General features: G+C 42.3%; 1 protein-coding gene across 10 annotated transcripts in view; it reads right to left on the bottom strand.

Moving 5' to 3' along the window:
- Positions 1-26887, bottom strand: part of ppip5k1b (diphosphoinositol pentakisphosphate kinase 1b) — a 67164-nt gene that overhangs the window by 18702 nt on the left and 21575 nt on the right. For 2 of the 10 annotated variants that reach the window (XM_080762478.1, XM_080762477.1), the window contains exons 13-28: positions 25743-25852; positions 24386-24409; positions 21942-22027; positions 19587-19712; positions 16469-16507; positions 13398-13519; positions 12582-12764; positions 12316-12457; positions 11347-11570; positions 10882-11009; positions 10590-10704; positions 8095-8202; positions 7792-7908; positions 7395-7535; positions 6280-6406; positions 2829-2987 (exon numbers count right to left, since the gene is read on the bottom strand). In XM_080762478.1, the coding sequence (XP_080618604.1) occupies positions 2829-2987; positions 6280-6406; positions 7395-7535; positions 7792-7908; positions 8095-8202; positions 10590-10704; positions 10882-11009; positions 11347-11570; positions 12316-12457; positions 12582-12764; positions 13398-13519; positions 16469-16507; positions 19587-19712; positions 21942-22027; positions 24386-24409; positions 25743-25852 (1951 nt within the window). The remainder of the gene's footprint in view (positions 1-2828; positions 2988-6279; positions 6407-7394; positions 7536-7791; positions 7909-8094; positions 8203-10589; positions 10705-10881; positions 11010-11346; positions 11571-12315; positions 12458-12581; positions 12765-13397; positions 13520-16468; positions 16508-19586; positions 19713-21941; positions 22028-24385; positions 24410-25742; positions 25853-26887) is intronic. The other 8 variants (XM_080762479.1, XM_080762483.1, XM_080762474.1 and 5 more) reach the window with 6 other exon arrangements.

The following is a 26887-nucleotide window of genomic DNA, read 5'->3' as shown; positions in this document are numbered from 1 at the left end:
AAAGATTCCAACAATGTGAATCTCACCAAATAAAATGAACGAATGAAATGTGGGCAAAACCTTGCAATTCGAAGCCTATACAGACAGATATATGCTTGATGTCACGGCACTAAGCCAGCTAGAGGCTTCCTTTAAAAGTGAGATATGGAGATCCTCACCGAAGCCTTTTCTAAAATGAACAGCGTTGACGTCAGCTCAGACCCACACCTGGCAGTCTCCCAGACTACAGAACAAAACATGATGTAACTGCACACACACACACACACACACACACACAGAGAGAGAGAGAGAGAGAGAGAAGAGAGAGAGAGAGAAGAAAGAGAGAGAGAAGAAAGAGAGAGAGTGAGTGTGTTGTCTAGTCTTGCAGCCACAGTGCCACCTGGTGGTGAAATGTAATTAATGCAGTGGAAGAGAAGATGCCCTTTTCTGTAATATAATGTCACTAACTAACCAATCTGAGAACCCTTCGTCAAAAATAAAAGGAAAAACAGCGCCATCTTCTCCTTTGAATTTGATGGAGTCAACAGTCTGTCTCGAGAGACTAACTAAGTAATTTGCTAACTGGTACCGTTAGATGCTAAACTGACTATTTGGTGAATCAACCTCAGCAGAAAATGTATTGGTGCCTGATTCTGTGGAGTTGCAAAAGGATGGCCGTTTAAACTCCCCAAATCTGTAGTCACTATTCTATAGTCCTTACGCTGTCTCAACTCAACTCCATTATTGTACATGACAGCCAGGGTTGACCTGATTATGTATGTGTGTTTACGTCATGTTTATTTTCATGAATATTATCTGGTCAGACCACAGCAATTTGATATACTCTCTTTAAACTGACTGGTGTCTAATGTGTACTTGGAGGTTTTGGGTCACACTGTTAAGACTTGAGAGCAGGTTGAGGTTGTGATCATGCTCTCTAAGAGCCCCCTAGTGGCTATGGAAGCACATGACATGTCAATAAAAAGGTACAAGTTCAGTCAAAATGACATGTGCATTAGTGAGTATAGTGACAAGACAGCCGGTGCAGAGAGAAGCCGAGTGAGAATTGAACAAGGCATATTGTGGTCAAGACCCAATGACCATCTTTAAAGAAACCTTTGACTGAGTTGGAGTTGATCTACATACAGTACTACTCATCATGTGATAGATGAAAATATGCCGATACTGCCTAAAATACTCGGCGGGGATACTCGCCGAGTATCCCAGTCTATGCCATATCATTTATCACATATTTACAGTCATATGTTCATTGCCTGATGTGCATGCCTGTTTTATACTCTTACTGTACTATTTACATTATTAAATTTCAGCTGCACAATTACTCATGGAATTTTGGAATTTATTCCTATATCTGTGGATCTCAAACTATATCATTTGAAGGACCACCATAACTGAGTGTACAAATGGAAACAAATGGACCATAAGGGTGCATTTGGAACCCTCTCAAGGAACACTGGGGTGAGGGTCCCTGCCCGGGACCCCACTTTGAGAACCACTGTCCTGGATTATCTTTTAATTACACACTGGTATCGGATCAGTACTTAAATTAGTTAGTTATCGGAAATCGGTATCAGGAAGGCTAAACTATTTTCCGAAGTTCCAAATGACGTCAATTTGTAGATATATCACCTCCTTTTCCGAAGAAACAAGTAGGCTACCGACATGACATTCTCTTCACTTTTCCTGATCTTTTCCTGAAATGGGTCTGCACATTTTGTACAGTCTACACCAAATCTCTTTGCCAGAAATAGCCAATTCAATATGTAAACTCACAATCTTGTAGATCTGCTATTTTCACCAAATGTTCACCCCAGAATAGTTACATTAACAGTGAGGATTGTGACACCCAGGAAATAAATAGGAGGGGGAGGGGGGGGGTTGCTGAGTATAAAAAAAAACAGAGGTGTATAATTGTGTAATGAAAGATTGCTTGCACAGAACACACATTTCTCAACTTCAGGATTCATTTGTGATTAACAAACAAACAAGAGACAGCCAGACAGCCAACCCAATTTAAAATATTGGTTATCAAATTGCTTTGCTCTCAAAGACGTGATTGAATAAATCACACAGCAATAACATGCACACGGCACAGAGGAAACAAACGCACAAACACATTCAGACATCGGTGGGATCTGAAACGTCACGCCCATTCATGCAGGATGTGAGAGTATTGATCATGAATTGCCCTGATCCGTCACACAAACCAACATAAGCATGTGAGCTCAGCGTAAACAAGAAGACAGACAATCATTCCAGTGTCACAGCACTCAGTCAAATCACTCCACAAACACCAGGCATTGGTTTCCAACAGGTGATTCAAACGGGTTTTGGGGAAGGCAGATTACACACACAGGTGTGATTGATTGGTTCATCATAAGATAAAGAGAGAGACGAAGGAGAGGAGGTGACAATAATGAACATGACATTCCGTGGCTCACGCAGTGCCTGGTCCAGCCACCAGGCTTCTCTGAAAGTGATCATTTCCTTTAATAAATTGCAGAGAAAGGAAGAACAAGGAAAGAGAGGGGGGGGGGGTATTCAAGGATCCCTTGAAACAAACCCACATGAGCAGGGAGACGCAGGTCAGAGGGCATAGAAGAAGACACAATACAGAACATACTGTAGAACGATACAAGAAAGGAACAAATGACGGACCAAGAACAAACAAGTCTGGACTGAGTTCGGAGACAGCTGTGTCGACCACCGAGTGTTCCGGAACCGAGTAAAAGGAGGAAAAGTCCAAAGACGACAGGTCAGAGTCTGAGGATGAAGAAGAGGAGAGCGAGGAGGAACAAGAGGAACAGGAGGAGGATGGGCAGACGTACCGAAGGAGCCGATGTGGCAGGGCAGACTGCCGGGGGACAAGGGTGGCTTGCGGTGGTGACCATGGTGATGGTGGTGGTGCGAGCGCACGTAGTCCCGCAGGTTGGGGGCGCTAGAGGACACGCCCAGCACAGAGGCACTGAAGAGACCTGAACAGGAGCCTGTGTGTGTATATAGAGGGGGAAGGATTGGAGGGACGGGACGGTCGGATGGATGGATGGGAGGGGAGGATGGGTTGGGGGAGGGAGAGAGAGAGAGAGGGGGGGTGATGGAGGTAGAGGGGAGGATGGGTTGGGGGAGGGAGAGAGGGGGTGATGGAGGTAGAGGAGAATGGTGTGGAGAGGAATGAGAGGGGGAATGATGGGGAGGGGAGGGCAGGTGGAGGGATGACACATGCACAATGGAGGGAGGTGGGGCAGGGGTGTTAAGTGCAGGGATTAGTTATTTTGTCACCATGCAGTTATTATAAATAACAAAACCACATTGTTACTATGCATGTGTGTGTGGATGGGAATTTTGTACGCATACACCTAATGGTTGTGTGTGTGTGTGTGTGTGTGTGTGTGTGTGTGTGTGTTTCCGTGAATGCCAGAGTATGAGAGTGAAAGCACATGGCATGCGTGCATTAGAAGTCCATGAAAACTATGCTGGTGACAATGCTACTGTAGTTCAGTAACACTATATGACTTTCATCTCCTGTAAATCCTTTGGGATTACAGTTTCATCGAGTTTCCAGCTGGATATAACGCAGCCTCGTCAGGTTGTCAGCTAGTTGTAATCTAATCTGTTTTGTCGCTTATGTTTTGTTTACAAGATTAGGCGTTGAATGTGTGCCATTCATTTCTGCTATGCACAGCACTCAAACATAATGTACATGCTTGGTGGTGTGAACTTGAACTCTTGTTTAAAGAAATACAAGCTATGTTGATCTGTACTGCTCGTTTCCCTGAATGAACCATCCAGGTTCAGTATAACTGGTTGGTTCAGTCAACTGCCAACATTGACACCAAACTGTGGTCAAAGGTTCCAAGGGCCCTCAACTCGTCATAGACAGCTTTGTAACAATTATTGGGGGTCCAGTGAGTCTGATATGTTTTCAAATCACACTTCAGTTATGCCCTGTTAGGTCAACCACACTAACAATTTCAGATGACTAGGACTAAAACTAAATGGTGTGTTATTCAAAAGACTAAATCAGAATGTGCAAATGTGTAAGATTTCTGACGATTTTCACCCGATGACATGCCCAAAATAGGCAGGCCAGGCGTGAAAGCGGTCAAGTATCTGGTGCAACAGCTGTGTGAACATGTGAATGTGGGTGAGCCAGTATCTCAACCCGTTTATGACGATATTACACTCCCTGTCCTGTATCACCTGCCAAGCTCCTTTAAGAGGACACCGGCCACTTCAGAGCTTTTGAAGCTGTAGGAAAACAGCCCTTGTGATTGAAGGACTGAACACATTCATATATGGAGTCACATGCTGGCCAGTGTGATGCTGTGACACAATGGCAGCACAACAAGTAGGTCAAAATGACCCTGGGTGTTTAACACTGCATGTGGCTGACGTAAACCATGTAAACTCACTGCTAAAGTTGCAAATGCCCACATTTCACCCTCATTCCAAGTTATTGACAGTAATATTGCAGTGGTGGAAAGTAATTAATTACATTTACTCAAGTACTGTACTGAATTTCTTGGTGCTTTTACTTTACTGGAGTATTTCCAATTTTCAATACTTTTACTTCGACTCCAATACATCTTAGAGGCAAATACGGCATTACACTTTTACTCCACTCCAATTATTTGAAAACCTTAGTTAGTCTTTGTAGATTTTAATGTATGTTATTACAAAACATATAACCACTTCAACCACAATGTGATCGGCTATTTTCAAAAGATACTTTTTGCATTTTTATACATTTGAAAACCTGTGAAACGGGAGATTCTGCAAAATGAGTACTTTTAATTTTGGTACTTTAAGTATATTTTGATGCCAATACTTTTGTACTTCTACTCAAGTACATTTTGATTAAGCAGCAGCAGTATTGATACTTTTGCTTAAGTAGAAAAGTATATACAGTATATTGTCATAATATCGTAGGACAATAAGTAAATGTGTTTTGAGGTCTGCAGTGTGTTGGTCAGCACACAGAGAAGATATTCTCCCATAGTTTGAAGGCTCTGTTCTGAAACTTACTGTACTTTGGCTAAATGGGTAGAACAGTTTGCATATTATGGAAAATGTACAATATCAAATCTATTGCAATGAAAACTGTCAATGCAAAATAAAAGTTAGTTACGTTCTATGTTGATGGATATTGGGTTACAATATTGAATTGGACCACACAGTAATCTAAGTGATACTGTGTTAGTATTGCGGAGCGGTTTTAGTGCAGCCAAATATAGTGACAGCTTAACACACTACCGACTGGAGTTCAGAAGTCGGACATTCTTTCCACAGAGTTATTCCAGTCAGTGCATGACGATTGTTCCCAGTCTAAATCCAGAGTCATACTTAGTTGTGCATCCTGTTGCGCACCAAAAACATCGGCTATTTTTGGGGCACCGGCAACTGCACCCGAGCATTAATCAGGCTTAACATTAGCCATGTTATTGTCTGCTCCACTATTTTCCATTTAGACTGGGGGAGGGGGCAGTGGGCACAGTGTGTGTGTTGGGGGATATTAGCCTTTGGTACACAGAACACAGGGGTCTGACTGCATTTATTGTCTGCATGTCGCTATATTGACCTTATCTAACAACACAATTGCCCTTCGATCCATCCGTTATGCATTATAATGTATTTCTACAAGGTTTCTGTGGCCGTTTGTAAGTCAAGCAGTTCGATAATCAAAGACGAATGAACCCAATGAAGCCTGGTCTTTTATCCAATGTATTCATCTCATGCCGGGAACATACAAAAATATGTATACAAATATACATATTTTATAGATAACAGCCCTGATAGTGTGCATTTCAGTGTGATGCAAAATGTTTGTATTATAGTTGAATAAAGGATAATTCGGGACAGGCCGCTTTCTTTTCTTAATCTGATGTTATTATATCCAAGAACGAGTGGTACAGGTGAATATTTTCATAACTCTAAACTCTAAATAATAATAATAATAATTCACCTGTACCTCTCGTTTTTGGATATAACATCGTCACATCGTTAAGGTAAGAAAACGGTTGGTCTGGAATTCCCCTTTAATGCTGGCATCAATCCTGTTCATTTCTTGGAATAAGATGGACGAGGCATCTTATTATTGTTGTTGTATGACATGTGACATTATTATTATGGTATGACAAGGACGACATGAGCGAGAAAGCAAGAAAAAGACGAGAAAAAGAGAGACGATAGGAAAGGAGAGAGGCGGCAGCTCACTGATCATGGCCGATGATAAATGTGTGTAGAGGACAGACGCACACACACATAATGAGACACACACACCTAGGCCACTGGCAGGTTTGATCTCAGGCGACTGTCTGGAACAGGAAGTGGTGAAGAGTCTGTAGGAGGAAGTGGAGGAGCATGAGGAGCCCTTGGAGGAGTGAGTGGGAGACGTCTCAGAGAGGACCTGAGTGAGACCAGGGAGGGGGTGGGTATGGGGGGGGGGAGACAGAAACGTTGTGTTACCGCCGTGCTCTGACTCCTCTTAGACCAATATCATATTACAAAAAGTGATGGGTCGCACTCAGAAGAATGGCAAGAGTGAGTTATTCATCTCCATGTCTTTACTTTAGGCTACGAAGGACAAACCTTTCAGCTATCCAGCACACTGACGAAGGCTGGATAGCTGAAACGTTTGTCCTTTGTAACCTAAAGATATGGAGAAGAAATAACAATGAAAAAGTTAAAACATTCTTGAGGAGAACATTCTCAGGAAATCAGGAACCACTGATCTCAGTACATACTGCACATACAATAATACCCATGTTCGTTATACTGTATGGGTCTTTATAAGAACTTCTTCTTTCTCCTTTCTTGGAAATGCAATGACGTACCCTGTACGACAAACAATATCATCAACTGTTTCCGACACCTGTAAACCACCTTGCAATATGACTATACAGTATTTGACTACATACATTAATGGACTTATTAAAGAGTCTGCTGTCATAGCATCGAAGTCTGACATCACTGCCACTAGAGTGGATCCCCCTAGGTCATGGCGTTTTTTTGTATTAGATTTCCCATCTTAGATCAGTCAACTGTGTTCCAGATATGAACAAATCACCCTGGCGATTTTACTCACAATATTATGGACACGATTACATCTAAATGGCAGTAGCAATAGTTCAGCACAGGCCACCATAGATTTGTTCTATGTTTTTAGAACGAGAGTTGTAAGATTTGTCGTAAGTCATGTTTATAATGTTAATTTTAAGCCCCTTTACTTAACTTCCAATGAAATGAACAGTGGGGGCGGGGCTGTGTCCGCTCTCTATCTATGATATGAACCAGTGCTGAATCTGACAAATTACCCAGAAGCCATTTCACTACCCTGCTATCCTGTTCTGACTGAGTGGACTGAAGCACATGAACCAGTGCCCTGGGTCCAGTACCTCCATGGAACCAGTCTTTCGGTTGCGGATCATAGGAGATTTCTTCTGGATGGTGATTGGCTCAGATAGAGGAAGTGCCTGATCCAGCTGATCTTGGGACAGATCCTCACAACTGCCCTGATTGGTCTGCTTGGCGTCTTTCTGATTGGCCAGAGGACACAAGATGGAAGTCATGTCAAAAAGGAAAAAATTATTATATTTTTGTATCCAAATGATACATGGCTTGGTGATTGTAGAGGCTCCGGTCTTGTGACCAGGAAGTCTCGGTATTGATTCCCGTAACAGCCACTGTATCTGGCAAGTGGCACCACTCTCCTTGAGCAAGACAATTAATCCTCAACCTGCGCACGCATACGCACGCACACACACACACACACACACACACACACACCCGTACCTCAGAGGAGGCAGGTCTGAAGCCGAAGCCTAGTGGAGCGTTCTCCTCATCCTCGCAAACTTTGACCCCTGGACTGAAGTGAAGCTCGACATGGAAACGTTCCTCCGAGAAGGGGTCCTGAGAACACACACACACACACACACACACACACACACACACACACACACACACTTTTACATAAAAATCCTCTAACACTTACTTACAGTGTGCCAGTGATCACCCTCCCCTGTGCCAATGTTGGCACTAGTGTCTAATATAAGGTTGCTACCCCTGATCTACTGTTTCAATTAGTGGTCAGTTTACCTGGTTGTTGTCTTCATACAGCATGATGACTACCTGAGTCATGTAGTTGAGTTCAGACACGGCGCTCAGGTAGTCCATAGCCTGTTGCCATTGCTGGTCCTTCTCCTCCTGACGCACGCACACGCACACACACACACACACACACACACACACAAAACATTCATAATCTAACTAATATTGACGACAGGTTTGCGCCTAAAGGTCCTTTCAAACGGGCAGTGATTAAACGCGCCTATAGTTCATTTTCAATGAGACCTGCGTTTTGTTTCTGTACCCGCAGAGAAATCGAGGGGCAACAACGCAAGCATATTTACCTGGGCGTGGTCCCGTGAAATTGTCACGCACATGCCCGTTTCGTGCACACACCAGCGACTCACCAGACCTGGATTCTGTTTAGTTTTCTTTTTTTTACACTTGCGTTGTTGCGCCCCTCTTGAGCAGACCTGTAGCAGACCTGTCAATGATACAGGCGACAACGTGTGCATTCATCTCTGCCCATTTGAAAGGACCTTAAGGGTGAAACTGGAACATCTCCATGCAACCATCATCTCATAACCGTGTAACCAATATTACAAGGAAGCTGTGACTCTTTCTTCAGTGATCTCATTTGCATTCACAACGTCCTTCCACTTGTAACATATACTATTGTGTCAGAAGGGATAGACGCTGGAGCGGCTCGGAGAGCTTTTCATGACTCTGATGAAGATCGAAAGATTGTACGTTTTTGTACTATACTGAATAAAAGGCTTAACTGTCCGAGCCAGTCTCTATCCCCGTCCCTGCTCCTGTGACGCCGTATTAGGCTGAGAGGCACGCTGGTAGACTCCATTTGTTCTCATTATACTATGGTGTTCCAGACCTAATGTCATCCGACTGATTGTGACAGTTTATTTCCTTCAATATTAACTTGATAGTTTGGAAGTTTGAATTGTTATTATTAAATAGAGGGCATGCGCATGCATAAAGTGAATGGCAGATTGAGTGGCAAAGTGAGTAACAAAGTGAATTTAATGTTGTTAACACCCCGATCGCCCAGGACGAAGTTCGTCCGTCCTTTTAATTAGTAACACCCAGCACTCAGGTTGAAGTTTTATCAAAAAGGCAAAGTTTATTGATATCAAAGCCGATCGCATCGCGCCACAGACTAGGAGCGCCTTTTGCGCAACATTCGATGTTGCATAACAGTGGGCAACGTCATCCCCCCTGTTTTGCCAACGAGACCGGAAATCTTAAAACGTTAATAACTCTTGATCTAAATCATCCCGTCCAATTCTAAGAAAAGATCATGTGTTAGACGGCCCACCGCGGTCCCGTCGCCACATCCGGGATAACATATCGGGCGCTATGATTTAATGGATTAAATAACCCCGGGCAATCGGAGTGTTAAAGTCATTTAATGCAATCAAATAGGACTGGACTGTATGGGCTGTCAAGGCCCAGGAAGTAGTTTTTTGCCACTCATTAGGCATTCCTGGATAACTTCCAGGTATGATGATGATGATGTCACGCGCATACCCTCTATTGTTATTATGAGGGTCGGCTTGGGACTTTTGGGCACATTTTGTTGCCCCCCTTGGCGTGTTGCCGTACGCGCAGTGCGTATTGAAGGAAGCCAAACCAAAATAACTTTTACTCTTATGTACCAGGCTGTACACAAGATCTAACAAGAAAGTACAACCTTGAACAAGGTCTGACCAGACATAGCAGTATACATTCCATTCCTCGACCAAGCAGGATTCATTGCAGGTCAGCCAACGTGGATGCCCTTGTTAAGCTAGTCTAACACGTACAACATGAGAATACCAACAGGAGAATAGCCTCTTTGACTTTGGCAGAGTCATTTGTCACCCTCCCTCCACATAATTAGCAGACCTGCTCATCATAACACAACTGTATAAAGTAAATGGTCAGACTTTCCAATGATATTATCCAATGATGTCGACGGACAACCTCACAAACGTAACCCTGCCCTGATTTCAGTACTCTGATGTCATCTTTGTTAATGGTTCATTTATGTCGAAACGATTCAATGATTTTAAATTGGTAGAGTAACTATTTAGCAAAGAAATTAAATCTGTGTGAAACGTGTGTCGATGTAAATAAGTAAACAGTGATTCTCTGGCAAATACATGGATATTGTATTTGAAGAATACATATGAACAACCTCGCACCTTGACATGAACACAGAGAATACATACATTTATGATTTTATCAATAGACCGGAGGGATTGTCGCGTACAGAGCAGGAATATTATCTGATTCTGGAACACCCGTGCACGTCTTGAGAGGGCACCCGTGCGCGGAATAGGAGCGACGCAAAATATTCTATGATTTTTGAAAGGTTGGTGAAAAACTCTCAGAAAGCTGGCAGGCAACAGGATAGACGCTGATTTAATTCTGGCAGTCAATGAACAGCAGAGAGCTCACGGATGTCAGATCATGAGTCATGCCTAAAAATAAGAAAAAATAAGATGATGTACAGGTACGTTACGTACGTTTAACAGTCCTCCGTATCTGAAGATGCTGAGCAGAGAATGGACGTGACTCTCACTAGTGAAGTACAGGCGGGTCCTGACATGGCGACCAGGAGACATCACACCACGAGAGTAACTGAAACACAACACACACAGGACTGTTTCTCACCTCCGGGAAGGGTGGGCCGGACTGACCAGACATGTTTCTAGCGTGTGTGTGTGTGTGTGTGTGTGTGTGTGTGTGTGTGTGTGTGTGTGTGTGTGTGTGTGTGTGTGTGTGTGTGTGTGTGTGTGTGCGTGCTCTCAGACTCACAGTGGATGCAGTTTGTTGACAGCCTCATCTTCATGCGTCCTCTGCAGATCCAGTTGGATCTTCTTCATCAGAGGAACACAGTAAGCCTGGGCGATGTCCAGCTTCTCTGCTTTAGTGATGCCATACTCCTGGGGGACAGAGAGGGATGCTTTAGTGATGCCATACTCCTGGGGGACAGAGAGGGATGCTGAAAACAACAATACTGCATTCTCTGTTCGCTGCCTGACAATCACTGATGGAAAGAAAGTGCGTTATCTATCACAGCTTTTCCCAGTGGTTCTCAAACATTTTCAGCTGGTATGTATGTATGCTATCTTATTAAATTCATCTATTTATTCTGTCCCTTAGTCATTTATTGTTCTGTAATAACACATTTTTACATTTATGTAACAATGAATCAGCAAAACTAGGATACAGAATACCTTCTGTAGGTGTGTGTGTGTGTGTGTGTGTGTGTGTATTAACCTGTGGTATGACTAAGTCAGCCAGTGCACGGGACATTGTAAACAGCTCCAGTGTGTTGTCCAGACCCAGCGAGGCGTTATGCTGCGTGTCATATTTCACACAATCGTAGATATCGGGGATCTTGCTGATGTCATAGCGGCCATTTTTCATGCGGAAGTCTCTTTCCAACTTTGACCAGCGTTGTAACATCAACTCCAGAGTCTCACTGTGGTACAGCTGCAGGTCTGTGTTAAATAAAAGCAGCTCTTTAACACACACATACCTACTAATATTCACATGCTGAAACTATAGAGTCAGGGGGATTCGGACTCGGTCAGGATTGCCTTCACCTTGTGTTACAGAGACACTGCTGATATCATTATGCCAAACATAACAGCTGATATCCTCAGGGTCCTTGCTGATGTAGAGTTGGTATTTGTAAATGTTGTGATATCAAGCCAGGACCAAATGTGTATTTTGCTGGCCTCTCATCACCACAAGAGAGATAATATAACCTTCCACATTTCTGTTTGGATTACAACTAAGAGAGAACAAGATGTACTCGAACCAACCCTACAAACTCAGCTAATTTGACATGCAAGATACTGCATGGTCACATAGCTTGACCTTAATTATTTTCATATTTGCGTTACAATTTTTAGTTTTGAAGATTGTAAATCCTATGTTTAAGCAGAGAAACGGCTGCATTGGGACAGATGCTTTATTGCACTCCCCCGGAAAATAATCTGTTTCAAACACAAAGCTCTTCTTCAGACTGACAAATCTGAGGAGCAGCGCAATTTCGGTTCGGGGATGTTTTTTCTCTCTCATAAATCCTGTGTTTGACTCATGAATGAATGGTTTATTTCGATCTTTTTCAGAGAGACATTACAAATAAAACTCACTTTTCACCATGATGAAAAGGCCCCCTTTTCCTGACGCTACTGTAGGTCACATGCTGTGCAATATAACATGGTGGTCCTACAGTACCTGCAGACTTGGGGTCCTCCAGTCTCTTGCGTATCTGAGAGGTGAGAGACTGGATCAGGGTGTAGACCTTGTCACAGGTCTTGACTGGGTTCTCAATGACTTTCATGGAGTTGACCAGTGATGGGCTGCTGGTCGGGGCCAACTGAAACCACAAGCACACAGAAGTCACCATTACATCACGTCCTGTACACTTGCGTGCATATACACCATATTTTCCATTTGAATTCCCAGACTCTCTCCAGTCAGAAGCACCATTGGGACATTACCTTCTGGTAGTCCTCCTGGGTGAAGTCCTGGGGTTTCTGCATGATATCATGCAGTCTGGTTTTGACTTTCTGCTGACAGTCGGTCAGAGAGTCACTGTCGCTGTCTAGAAGGCCATTCATGTTGGCACTCTTTACCATCTGAACCAGGATGGGAGTCAACTCACCTTCCAGAGCCAGAAGGCCCTGAGGAGAAACACATGGTTAAGATTACGTCTTAATAGAATATGGTATGTATGGGAAGTTAAAGGAGAATTCCATACTGAAAGGCTTTCTTACCTTTATTTGTAGTCGTTACATCCCCACCAAAGAGGTCCAGGTGTTATTTTGTGCAAAATTGAATTGAATGGGGCTATGGGGTGTTGTGCTAATTCGCTTATTTCCATCGCTCAATGTATTAATCTTTTTGTATATATCCTCTCTTCATAATGTAAATAATATCCCAAGCGGCACACTTTACTACTTATTTAGATGGAAATAAGCAAATTAGCACAACACCCCATAGCCCCATTCAATTCCCATTCAATTCAATGCAATTCATTGAGGGCTTATGATAGGGGAAATAGCCAATAAGGAGTTTTTGCACAAAAAAACACCTGGACCTCTTTGGTGGGGACGTAACGACTACAAAGAAAGGTAAGAAAGGTAAAAAAGCCTTCTAGCATGGATTTATCCTTTAAATGACTATGAAAAACACATTACAGGCTACGTTATTGGTAAGAAAACACATTGAGCAAAGAGATTGGTAAGATATTCATAATAGGGCTGTGTAGTGTATGACCACACACACACCAGATGTCTTGTGTCATCTTGTGTTACCTTAGCAAAAGCAGCAGCAGTCATCTGCACTCTGCCCTCGTCCGAGGCATAGATCTTCAGATCATGTCTATAGGTGCTGTGGAGGCGTAGGAGACCACAGCCTGGGAATCCTGCATAGTCACCTACAGCACAGCAGAGGGACACAGGACCAACGTTAAGACACAATGGGGCAGTACAGCAACAGCATCTCCTCACTGGGAAGAAAATATGTCAGGGAAGACTGAACCCACATAAGATTCTGATTCTGATTCTAGAAGTGGCACAAAGTCACTTTCAATTCCAAGCGTGTTTTCTTTCAAATTGAGCGTTTCTTGGTCTGTTAAAATTGCTTTGTTTTAACGCATATTAATCTAATTTGGTCAGTTTTATGAGCAGGCTGAATTGAAAGTGAGGTAATGCATTTGTTATTGGGTTAAATCACACATAATGTAAGAGCCCAGCAGCCCTAGTCTCAGAGAAAGTGAAATGTATTCTAATGTGTCAATCAAGGTTACCGGTATAAAAGTTTTGGATTTTTCATTTTTGTTTAGTTTTAAGTTTGTTTTGAATATTCTTTTTCTAATTCAGTTAATTGTAGTGCTTCTTAGTGCTAGTTTTTATTTTTTAGAAATTTCTAATAGTTTTAGTTAGTTTAGTATGTTTTTTATACTTTGGATTATTTATCAGGTGCAAGGTTGAAAAGGTAAGTATTGTGTAATAAAAACTTAAAGATAGCATTTAAAAATGTATTCAGTTGAACCTCCAACTGTTTAATTTACCGGTAGGTCAGTTAACAAAAATGTTTTTTTGATTTTAGTTTTTGTTATTTTTAGTTAACTATAATAACCTTGGTGTATTCAGTCAGTTATGCTCTGGACATCAATCTGTCTGTCATATGTCTATCAATGGTAACTGTATATCTCTATATAACAATACTATATATCTTATAGGTAGGTAGACTGTTGCTATAATATTGGATTATCATGCTTTGACACTGAGACAAGCAGTCTCCATTCCCAGACAAGCATGAGTATAAGTTTGCCACACAACATTACTCTTCTCAAACAGAATGCACTGGAAAACAACAGCTATAAAATTAGTGTGATGGTCGCTGTTAGCTCAGATTCACACAGTCTCGCTATAGCTCCTTCGAGCAGGTGGCCAAAATACATTTAACTTATTTGCTGCATGTACAGCAATGTCAGCACTCAGAGAATACAGTCTGTTGCATTTCAGTCCCTAGTTCACAGGACTGTTATAGTACACTATGGCTTTGAACCTTGCTTGTACTACCAGCGGCTAACTTGTTGGTTATAGGCCTTGACATACAGTACTGTACTGTAGACTCTACAATGCAGAGTGACCAACCAGTAACTGGTTCAAGCTGGGTGGGTGATACTACAGTACATGTATCTATAGTGGCCGCCAACTCCAGAATGCCAATGCGCCCTTGAGCAAAGCACTGGATGCCAAAAATGCTTCAGGGGTGCGAATGCACTGCAGCTGACCTCTCTGATGAAATGTGTTACTGTGTGTAAGCTTATGCAGAACGACTCAATGTTTGTACCATTTTACTCTTTATAAAATAATTCTAATCTCCTTTGCCTGTCATTCCCTGTTCTGAAGCTTGGCGTTCACAATTGTAGTACATAATAAAAAATACATGTACTGTACATGATAACTGGTTCTAACCCTTGTACGTTGGTGAACTGAATTTATTATTATGCGTAATTGCGTATATGTTATACCGCTCAGCTCAGCCCGTGTGTAAATTGTAAATCTAAGAGTCTCTGAATGAGAACACCTCAATACATACAACCCACTGCAACGTGATATAGAGACCACTGTGTGCAGTCCCCAACATGACAATAACGTTAGACAACGAGAGGAGAGTTAGCTAGCAGATGGAAAGCTGAATGGAGGATGAAGGAAGATGAAGGAAGCGAAGGTCGGGGTGTGAGGACATCCAAGGAACCTATAAGGAAGGGTCAGGAATGTCGCTGTGAGGCATCGGAGTTTACATCACAAGTGAGTCAAAACGAGAGACACACAGTCTATCATCTATTCCCATAACTGTAAATACTACACATATATTTATGTTTCAAAATCTACAAATACTGGCTAAAGTGTACTGTATGGTGAAAATATATTTTAGAGGGACCAAATATATTTTCCTCCCATAAACATGTATTGAAATGTATTTCATATAAGTGTGCATGGCCATGTAGTTTGGTACATTTTGAAACTTCGGAAATATATGTTATTTCTGTATGGGATAGTTATCTGGGATTAATTTGATTTAATGTTATGCTTTTTAAGCCAAGGAGTGGGCCTCTACAACAAGCTTTATGTTATGTCAAACGAAGCTTTGGTCAGGAATGACGCCACATCAAAATAACGTCAAGGAACCAATGTACACACAGTACATTGTTCTAAACCCCTAAACTGTCAAGAAATGCATTCGGAAAATACGTGAAACAATAATGGGCATACATGTTTAACAGAACGCCATTAGCTGGACTGATCACGTGGAAGACTAAGTCGTGATCAATTCCAACACTTGATCACAATGTTAGCTGTATAGAGCGTCGCATTCCCGCCCCCTCGAGAGACCCGGAAAAGAAATTCCCGTTCATTTTCCTCATAGACTTTTCAGAAAGTATTTATTTAAAGTCGTTTACACCACGGACAAAGCCAACTCTTGTCGTGACAAATCATGACAAACACAATTTTTCGGGCCAAACAAAGAATTAGAAAGTAGAAAAAAAGGCAGGTTACAACACTTGTTTTGTTGTTTTTCTTCTTTGTAATTATACGTTTGGTCCAAAATATTGTGTGTGTTGTCATGATTTGTCACGACAAGAGTTGGCTTCGTACGACGCTTAAAAGGTCTTTATATAAATACGTTTCGAAATGTCTATGGGAAAAATGCATAGGGATTCATTTCCTGGGCCTGGCGTCGTCATGAAAGGGGGCGGGACTGCGACGCTCTATACAGAGCTCCCATGGGCTCTCCTGTACCGCACAGTGACCTGCTGTCCCTTCCTGCTTCAAAAGATTCCTTGGTTTGACCCCGTAAGTCCTTCTCTTACCCATAGGAGACTCACAGCCCAGGTTGCGCCGGTTAGCTGCTATAGCAGTTTACACAGAGCAACAACAACAACAGGTAAGAAGAGAAGAGCAGAGTTAATAGAACAAAACCGTTGCTGGAGAGAAGATCTGTCTTTTTGGACGAAGAAGTAAGTAGGAGTAGAAGATATTCAGAAAATGCACATCCAGTTGTTTTAAATTGTTTGTTTGCATGTCATGCACTAAAAAATGAAGCATAAAGCATTGCTCTAGAAGTTTATCTTTTAAGCGATACATAGTAGTGATAGTTCAGCCCGTCACTGACTGAGTGACTGAAGTACCGGAACTCACATTGACGCTTTATAAATCAGTTTACATTCTCCGTGAATGAAATAAGTGTTGTGATTGGTTGAAAAATATCATATTCGAGGGAAATACATCTGACGGATGCACTCTCTGCCTTAGGTTGTGACTAGAGATGTCCCGATACTGTATCAGTATCGGGAAAAGTATCGGTAATGGCCCTTATTTGACATATCGGGTCATATCGGTATCGGCGAATATGCCAGTCTAACCACCGATCCGACACAGGGGTAAGGGGTTGACAGTTGACACTATGGCAGGTAAATAAAATGTTGGGGCATGTGGAGTTTGCTTTCGAGTTGCCCAAACTGCAAGTGCACATGAGATATATAGCTAGATAGCTATAAACATAACACGAGATCACAACACTGGTATCGCTATTCGTATCGGCTAACACAGAAATTGTGTATCGGATCGGGAATGAGGGACATCCCTAGTTGTGACCAGGCTTTTCTCTTTGCAGATTAGTAAGGCTGGGACCGAAGCTAGTGACTGAGTCTGTCGCCACAACATTCACCCGAACGTCCTCTCAGGCTATGGCATCACATCACAACTGCCAGCGCTACATAAAGAGGGAAATGTGCAGCAGCTGCCTCTATAATCCTCCCATCTGACATCAGTGATCAATCTGATACAATAGCCTACAGTAGTTAAATTATTAGATCATTAGAAACAGTGCATTGTTTGTGCCTGTAAGAGTGCATTAATACATCCACAACAGAGCTTTAGATGTGAAAGATACCCATTTAAATTTTAGTAATACACAAGAGTCATGAGTCACGTTCAGGGTTTTAGCTTGACACAAGCTGTTAAAATATGGCTGTGTCATTTCTTCTTCATTTGTCTGTGTGTGGAGTTGACATTACTCCCTGAACCCATGTAGACCTGGAATCCATATTCCCTTTTTTTAAGATTTGTTTTTGGCTTTTGTGTTTGTGTTACAATGAAGACGGACAGGAAAGAGGGAGGGAGAGAGGGGGAGAGACATGCAGCAAAGGTTGTCATGAACGGGACTCGAACGCGCAACACGCTGTCAGGCCAGCACCTATAGGTGGCATGCCCCTGGACCACTAGGCCAGTGGGCGCCCCAGCATTGGGGCGCCTGATAATATGCTAACCGGAGCGAAGCGCCAGCCTTTTGTTGGCATCCTAAAAATCATACTTTAACTCATGTCACCAAATATGAGGAATAATTCCGAGATATGCTCTGCTGAAGATCGCGGCCAATATGGAGATCGGATGACTGTTTTTCAACTGTTTTTGTTTTCTCTCGTTCGTTGCAAGATGGATGCCGTTTCAGGCCATAGGCAGCTGCAGTAAGAGGCCTGCTGTAAACGGGGGTCGTAACCCGTCGATTTACGGGCGTGGCAGTCAAGTGATAACCTTTTGAACCCGTCTAAAGACGAGTATGGCGCATACTAAGTAAAGGCCTATAGACTAATTCAGAAACGGGTCTCATGTATTTCATGTATTTCCTGTAGGCGGTGAATGGTAGAGTGACTGATGTACGTTACTCTTTTACCTGCTTTTTACTAACACTAACATTACAAAGATGCCCAGAACATCGTGTAGTGTGTGGCTGCTCCAACAGTAGTGGCAACATAAAAATAAAAACGGAATGTCAAAATATCCACTGCGGTGGCTGTACTTTATACCTCATACTTTAATGCTTAGTATGAGATATAAAGTACAGCAGCCTTGTGTTCATAAAACAGAACGATTGGGTATTGGGTAAGACTGACGTTATGTATCTTTTAAGACCTTTCACTGCTTCGTCTCAACCATTACTCTATGGCTCTGGTCTCAGCCAAGCAGTGGATATTTTTTTTTGGAATGTTGCCACTACTGTTGGAGCAGCCATAAAATACACAGGTTCATCCCGATGTTCTGGGCATCTTTGTAATGTTAGTGTTAGTAAAAAGCAGGTAAAAGAGTAACTATGTAGCTATGTCGGCTCCACCTACAGGAAATACGTAAGCTGCGACCATGAGACCCGTTTCTGAATTAGTCTATAACCAGGCAGATGATCATCACGTTTGGTCAGGACCACTGTATCAAAAACATTCTGAGCATTCTAACCTCAGAGATAAAACCATATTGTAGTCTTAATTTCACAGGATGGTTTGGAGTTTGACATACGCAAATGAGCACACGCACGCAAAAGAGGGACTATTCAAACTATAGTATCAAATTTGAAACACCCTTGCTCTGTTGCTCTGCCCTGCCCTCCTCCCCCTCATCGAGCAGAGCTGTTCCGTCAACACCATGTGACTCCCGTTGAAAATGAATGGCGAGCTGCTCTGCCCTCCTCTCCCCCCAGGACACAGACACAGAACCTGTTTCAATAGTGTGCGCGGTGCCTTAAACATACATGACTGGTGATGTTTGTAGTAAACAGGTGGTTGCAGACCTCCACCCTCTGCTCCACATTCAGTACATACAGTCAACATGTGTTATTTGTACATTTAAATGATTGGCTGTAATGTTACTGACGATGACGAAGGTGTGTGTGTGTGTGTGTGTGTGTGTGTGTGCTCACATGTATAGATGCATGTGTGTGCGTGTGTGCACATGTATAGACGTGTCTGTGTGTGTGTGTGTGTGTGTGTGTATACGTATGTACATACGTACATACATACATGCATACGTACGTACGTGTGTGTTTGTGTGTCAGCATGTGTGTACTGTATACATAAACATGTTTGCCAGTGTACAGCATTTTTTCTGTGTGTGTGTGTGTGTGTGTGTGTGTGTGTGTGTGTGTGTGTGTGGTGATACCTTGTCCTCCAGGGTACATGCATCGGAAGGCTCTCCCCAGCTCCTCTGCCTGAACCCTGCCTGCTGGTGTCAGCTCTCCACCCCACTTCAACACCAGCAGCAGAGAAGGCCCCTCCCTCTGACTGTCTGCATGCACACACACACACACACACACACACACACACACACACACACACACACACACACACACACACGCCACACACACACACACATACATACACACACACACACCTATCAAATCTACTGTTCTTTTATAGAACAGTAGGCTGACAGGAATTGGGAGAGAGAGTGACGGGGAGTGACACGCAGCAAATGCGTCAGGATCAGGACTCGACCTCCGCAGCACGCTGTCAGGCTACACTGTAGTGGCCTAGGTGACCGGACCGCTGCCTCAGCTAAACTAATTGGTCAAATACTGAACCAATCCTGTCTTACGACTTTTGATTACTAGGGGCGTCTTTTTTCATTCAGTCTTTCCACGGTTTCAGCTCACCTCTTTTCTTGGTTTCAAATTCATAATGTATAAGTAATTTTACATGAAAAGTAATGCTACTTTTGCAATGTAGTTGAATAAAAATTGTGAAAAAAAAGCTCAGGCTAGAAGATAAATCATAAAAAACGTTTTTTTCGGGCATTTGTCTGGAAAATTATTTTGTGTTTAAAATATTGTGAAAATCATATGGTGATACATATCATGAATCGAGTGCATCATTACATGCCTAACTAACAGTGAAAAGTGTACGGACATTGGATCAGAGAAACCTTGACGAGTAACAGCAGTTGCTGGGGTCAAATTATTTCATATCTAAGACTTAAGACGTAAATAACGCACTGGGTGTCCGTGGAATCTCTCGTCTTTTACCCAGTTGGCTCAGTCATTCCCTTCCTCTGATATGTTGTGTTTTCACGTTTGATGTACAACTGTAGCCACAAGCAGCTGTAATAAATGTGTTTCTGTAGGTTGTCCTCAGACAATGTACTGTAAACACAAAGCAATATCACAAATGAGTCGCCTCACACTGCAAAACCATCCAGATTACAATGCTACGTTACATTGTTTTTAAACAAAACATAATCATGTTAAACACATTTTCATATTTCTATATTTTTAGTACAATACAAAAGTAGTGTTGCCACTATTTTTTATTTGCCAGCCTGCCGTATATTGACGTGTTCCTGTTGACCTAAAAAGGTTAACTGTAAAATAAAATGGCCCTTAAAATGTCCGGGTAGCTCAGTCGGTAGAGCTCTGGACCACGTGTTCATGGGTTCGATCCCGGGTGAAGCAAGTCATGCGGAAAGTACTGGGAGCTGATGGTAGGTGTGGGGCTCCACCTCAGCAACCCATCTCCCAGGGGTCTAGCGCCACGGTTCCTAAAGTGGGGTCCGAAAAGCCAGGGGGTCCGCAAAATAATTCAGATTAATTTTTTGCTAGTGATGATCACATAGTGTGATAAGTGAGAATACCATAATCACAGTAATCCTTAATCATATTCCATATGCCTCAAGGGCCTTTGGATGGAAATGAAACAGTCACTTTCAGTTAAGAGTAATGCAGAGGCTGAGTGTCTGTGACTGTGACTATTTCAGCACTTGGACAGCAGTGGGCTGGACGAACAGCTGATCAGTATAAATACATGCACCTGTCAGTAACTATTTTTTAATACGTCCTCCTCCACAAGACTTTCAATTAGGCCGCCATTAACACCCTGAGCGGCATAAACGCAGTTCTCCGTCCAGCGCTCAGGGCGGAGATTAATAAAAGGACGGAGATTTATTCCACAGCCTGGGAGCGTCTGTTGGGCAACATGGTGCTTCGCTAAATGTGCTCCGTTGCTGTAAATCACTGGGCGTTCTGATTTAATGGTCCTAAATACCCCGGGCGATTAACGTGTTTAATCTGATCCCAATCCATGGCTTTAGTGTAGTGCAAGTTTCATGGCAATCCATCCAGTAGTGTTTGAGAGATCTTGTTTGAGACCAAAGTGTTTGGGCGGATCTCTCTCGCTTAAGGACCTTTAATTTAAGGACCTTTAAGACTAAATAAAAGAGAAAGAATTAAATGTAATGAAAATATGACCATTACTGCATCAAAACTAATCAAACTATAATACTTTAAACACTGATCAAACATTGGTCAAATTGTGAAATACGAAAGAGGCAACATATTTGAATCTACAAGATCCAGTCAAATTAAATGTAATGCCTCAACTCTGTCAGGGTGGGGGGAGGGGGGGTCCCCAGTTCAAATATGATTATTTTGGAGTGCCTGGTTGCAAACCCTTGCCCTACAATACGTGTACTGCTGTGTGTGTGAGCGCACGTTCGTGTGTGTGTGTGTGTGTGTGTGTGTACCTTCCTCTTCACTGGAGGCTTTCAGTTGTACGTTGGGACGGTAGATCATCTGGACCTTCCTGTTGATGCCTGAGAAGTGACCGTACCTGCACCGTGCACACACCAGACATGTATCATCGTTGTCTTCTAACAATTAATCAAACATGACAACACCATCAAACTTCTGTTCCATTCTGTGTCCATGACAATATGCAGAATGGAACTAGATATATTACACACGCAGGTTTCACACAAAGAAGTGCAGGATAACAGGTGTTTGTCTAGGAGTCATTCAGTTACAGTATGTTAACTAACAAGTGTTCACAAAGTATGCTTTCTGTGTGTTTGTGTGTGTATGTGACTTTGTGTGTATGTGACTTTGTGTGTATGTGACTTTGTGTGTGTGCGTGTGCGTGTGCGTGTGCGTGTGCGTGTGTTAATGCCCATTGTTCAAGAGCTTGCCCTTTACTTTGTAGGTTACGACATCAACGGTATGTCACAAAGTGCACACACACAGCGCACGCACACACACACAACACTAAGGGCCTTTTGAGAGCCCTATGGTAATTATGTGTCACATGCCTCCGTTTAATGACCAAATAGCATTCTGTAATAGAACAGATATCTGTTCATGACCCTACAGCTGGGACACGGAAGGTCTGAACATGAGTCAAATATAAAGCCTCCTCCCCACTTCCATTCCATCTTCAAAGTGTATCCTAATATACAGTAAATCGAAATCATCTAAGTAAGTAGCTTGCTGCTAAGCCAAAACGGAAATTTAATAAATAATAAAGATATTTTAAATTCTATTTCTGTGAACGGAAATGCCAGCTTCTTTACTTCAGGAGGTGTAGTTCCAGACTCTATATAGCATTAGGAGATTTTGGTATAGTAGTCTGGCTACATGACACTATGTGGTATTAGGAAAAGTGTTGGTTTAATACTACTACCATTTTACAAAAAGATTATTAATTCAATGGTTTTATTGTATTTTTTCCCCCCAAAACAGTATTGAAAACAATAAAAAGAATAAGTGAAAAAACACAATCTCCTCACGTAAGAATATCAGTCACCAGAACCAAGAACGGGTGTTTTCGATGAATCTAACATGGTTAAAATGGAGTTTAAGTTACAATGTGTTTGTATAGGATATAGGGCGGAGGCGTGTCTGATCAACTGAATATCAAATATCCAATTACTGAATCGAGCAACTTAAAAACTGCCCGAGGTGTTCACAAAAGAGTGTGAGATAACACCAAAAATATGGATGTCCAGATAGCATTTACTGCTGGAACCTCCACACCTGTTTCTGTGCTTATCGAGTGGATTCAGACTTGTGAATGACACAGTCTGACACAAGAAATATAGCATCTTACATATTGAGGGAATTGGACATTCCCCTGTGCTAGTTAGATGGCAACAACACTCACTAGTGTCTCTAGGTTATAGCCAGAATGATGGTCAATCCTAACTTCTTTATATTTCTTCCGTAGTCTATTGCAGGGGTTCTCAACCCGTGGGTCACGACCCGGGGTCCCCAAATTATAAAGAAAAAAAAATCAACTGAAAAGTTGGCTGTAAAGTGGAAATGAAGAGTTTACATAATAGTACACATACAGTAGTACATGCATACACCTTCCCTAATGATTATATCTGGTTTCATTTATTTTGTTGGTTATTGTAGCAGTAAATATATATTGGGGGTCAGGAGGGGGTGGGGCAGGGGTCCCGAGACATTGCCAAAGCATTTCCGGTGGTCCCCGGCCAAAAACGTTGAGAACCCCTGGTCTATTGGTTCTTACAGTAACAGGTGGAGGGAACGGAATACAACAACAGAGGGAGGTAAGGTGGGAAAGAGTCAGTTACTGAGTGGTAAGAATGACATGCAGAGTAATCATGGCTATAAAGTGGCAAAAACAGCCACGCACACGCACGCACGCAGTAGAGACATAAGTCGTGTAGTCATTTTCCCCTGTGTGTACAGCTAGGTCAATGACTACTGTTGTTAATGGGACTAATACACTGTGTACTAAACAGTAGGAACACTTTACTAACATTGACTTCCTTTGTTGCAAGTCTAATTAGTGTCTCAACTGACTTAAAAATAGGCATTAAGCCTATTTTAGGTATGCATGTAGGTACCTATTTCTATACCTAATTTATATTAAATAAATGATGAAATACATATTAAACGTTATAAAGTACCTCCCTCATGACTGAACGCTTCTCACCTGGTCTTTTTGTTTCATAGTGGTCTACTGGCTATTGAGGCTGCTCGGTAAAAGGAAAACATTCCCAAGTCTGAACCCTAGTCTTTGAATCCTGTCAGTGTCCTTGAGCAAGACACTGTGACCTCAATCCTGCTCACTCATACGTCACAAGTGAGTGAAAGGTTCCTAATGTCTGGTACAGAGAGTAACCGCATTATTTATATACACAGACCGACTGAGTCACTGACTCACTGAGTGTCATTTACACTGGACTCCCTTAAGAGAGAGAGAGAGAGAGAGAGAGAGAGAGAGAGAGAGAGAGAGAGAGAGAGAGAGAGAGAGAGAGAGAGAGAGAGAGAGAAAGAGAGAGAGATGGATGAAAGTAGAAGGGAGAGAGAGAGAGATGGATGGATGAAGGTAGAAGGGAGAGAGAGAGAGATAAGTAAGAGATGGATGAAGGTAGAAGAGAAAGTTAGTGTGAGTGGAGCCAAAAGAGACGTGTGAGGGAACAGACAACAAACGAAGGAGAGAGAGAGAGAGAGAGAGAGAGAGAGTCAGAGGAGGAAAGGAGGTGTGATGGAGAGAAACATATAGAGGAATGGAGAGGAAGAAATAGGAAAAGAGGGACAGAGAAAACAGAAAAGAAAACAGACAGTTAGACTCCGGAGAAAAGCAGCGTTTTAAGTGTGTTGTGTGTGTGTGTGAGTGTGTGTGTGTGTGTGTGTGTGTGTGTGTGTGTGTGTGTGTGTGTGTGTGTGTGTGTGTGTGTGTGTGTGTGTGTGTTTGCATGCGTGCGTGCGTGGTACCCTAACACGTTTCCTCCTCATTGTCTGCACCATGACCACACTCAGAAACACGGTCACATATTCTTAATGGCTGCTATGTATATAAGGGAATGTACATTGCTAGGCACGACAGAATTGTTGACCTATTAGCTAAGGACATAAGTTCATAAGTTCATATGTTCATCATCTGCCAAAATATATAAGCACTCACGTGTTTCAACTGCCATGTTCATGCACAATAATGAAAATGATGCCTTTTCAGATGTCACAGCTAATACACCAGATATTGTTGTTGTTGATGAGGACAGTAGAGAAGTCACCATTTTGGAAGTGGCATGTACATTTGACCACAGTCTGGAAGAGGCATTCCTTACCATGATGCTTAAGTACCAGTTTCTTAAGGATGCTATTATACAGCTTGGCTACAAACGTAAACTACTTGTGTTCATATTTGGAAGCCTCTGTAATGTCCATAAATCAGTCGTGAGGGGCCTGCAGATTGCAGGCATGCCCAAGCCGAGAGATAAGGCATCAGCAAAATTCTGTTCAGTGTCTGCAATAATTGGCAGTCGCCATATATGGAGAAGGCGATGCTTTCTGTACCTGTGATCTGTATCCTGAAGCACACAGATCTGTATCCTGAAGCGTTTTCCAAGTTTGCGCATCCACTATTGTTTGTGTTCAAGAATTTCTTGTAAAATGTGAATGCAAATAAAGATGTTAAATGTGTGTGTGTGTGTGTGTGTGTGTGTGTGTGTGTGTGTGTGTGTGTGTGTGTGTGTGTGTGTGTGTGTGTGTGTGTGTGTGTGTGTGTGCAGTCTTACATCTCCAAGACAGTCTTGAGTTGTTCCAGTTTAGATTTCTTCTCCTCAATCTCACAGTCGTTGTGTTGACCCAGCTCCACCAATAACAGACGGGCAATGTCCAGCACTTCCTGAAACAAACAGAGTTACCATGCAACTGCATGAGCAGAATAATTACACTGTATTTGTCCATCTTTGTTCATCTACTTGCAACATCTCACTACTCTCATGGCACCACTAACTGGCACTAGTATGTTATTAGTATATTTACGGCTGGTAGCGGTTCATGGTACCATCATTTGAATGTTGAAGGACCACACTGTCATGTTTAGTCCATTTTGTCTATGACTCACGGTATACATGTTACAATACTGAGGAAGCCGTTACATTCCATTCAGCTCACTATGATTAACTTGCAGAGATGTGAAACTTGCTTGATAGGTACACTCAATGTCAGTGAGGATATTTAAATTAGCGTTGCATTTTAACACATTTTAGACTGTGGGTTAGTTTGAAAAATATTCATGAACAAAATACAGATGTCAATTACATTGACTCAATTATTGAGGAACATTTGGATAAAATGTTCAAATGTTTGTCTATAGGAGAAAATTGTCAAACGTCGTCAAAAATAGCAGCTCTGGGGCGCCCACTGGCCTAGAGGTATAGGCACATGCCACGTATACTGTAGGCTCTGGCCTGACAGCGCGTCGTGTGTTCGAGTCCCGTTCATGACGACCTTTGCTGCATGTCTCTACCTTTCTTCACTGTAACTATCAATAAAGGCACAAAAGCCAAAAACAAATCTTTAAAAATAATAAAATAAAAAGTAGCAGCTCTACAAGCTCACAACGCATCACACCAGCTATGTTTGCTATTCATCATACGACAAAGTACAGTATTATATGTAAAGTGGTTAAGCTGTCTCTGACAAGTTGAGTCTATGTCTGCTGCACAGTCTCAGTCTGTGATCCTGTGTCAAGTCTTGTATGGATCTCTTACTTGGTAATAGAACTATCTCCGATCCTAGACTGCAGCTATTTAATAATGAGAGCAGAAGGTCAAAAATGGAAGATAATCAAAATCCCTTTACTATACAGTGTAAACAGATACAGTCTATGATCACTTAGATTCGAAAGTGAAGATGAAACTGAAAAACACATACT

The sequence above is a fragment of the Protomyctophum bolini genome (assembly GCF_963924005.1).
Source record: "Protomyctophum bolini genome assembly, chromosome: 4".
Taxonomy (NCBI): Eukaryota; Metazoa; Chordata; class Actinopteri; order Myctophiformes; family Myctophidae; genus Protomyctophum; species Protomyctophum bolini.
Note: the sequence above shows the minus strand (reverse complement) of the source record. Positions and strands in the feature narration are given on the sequence as shown.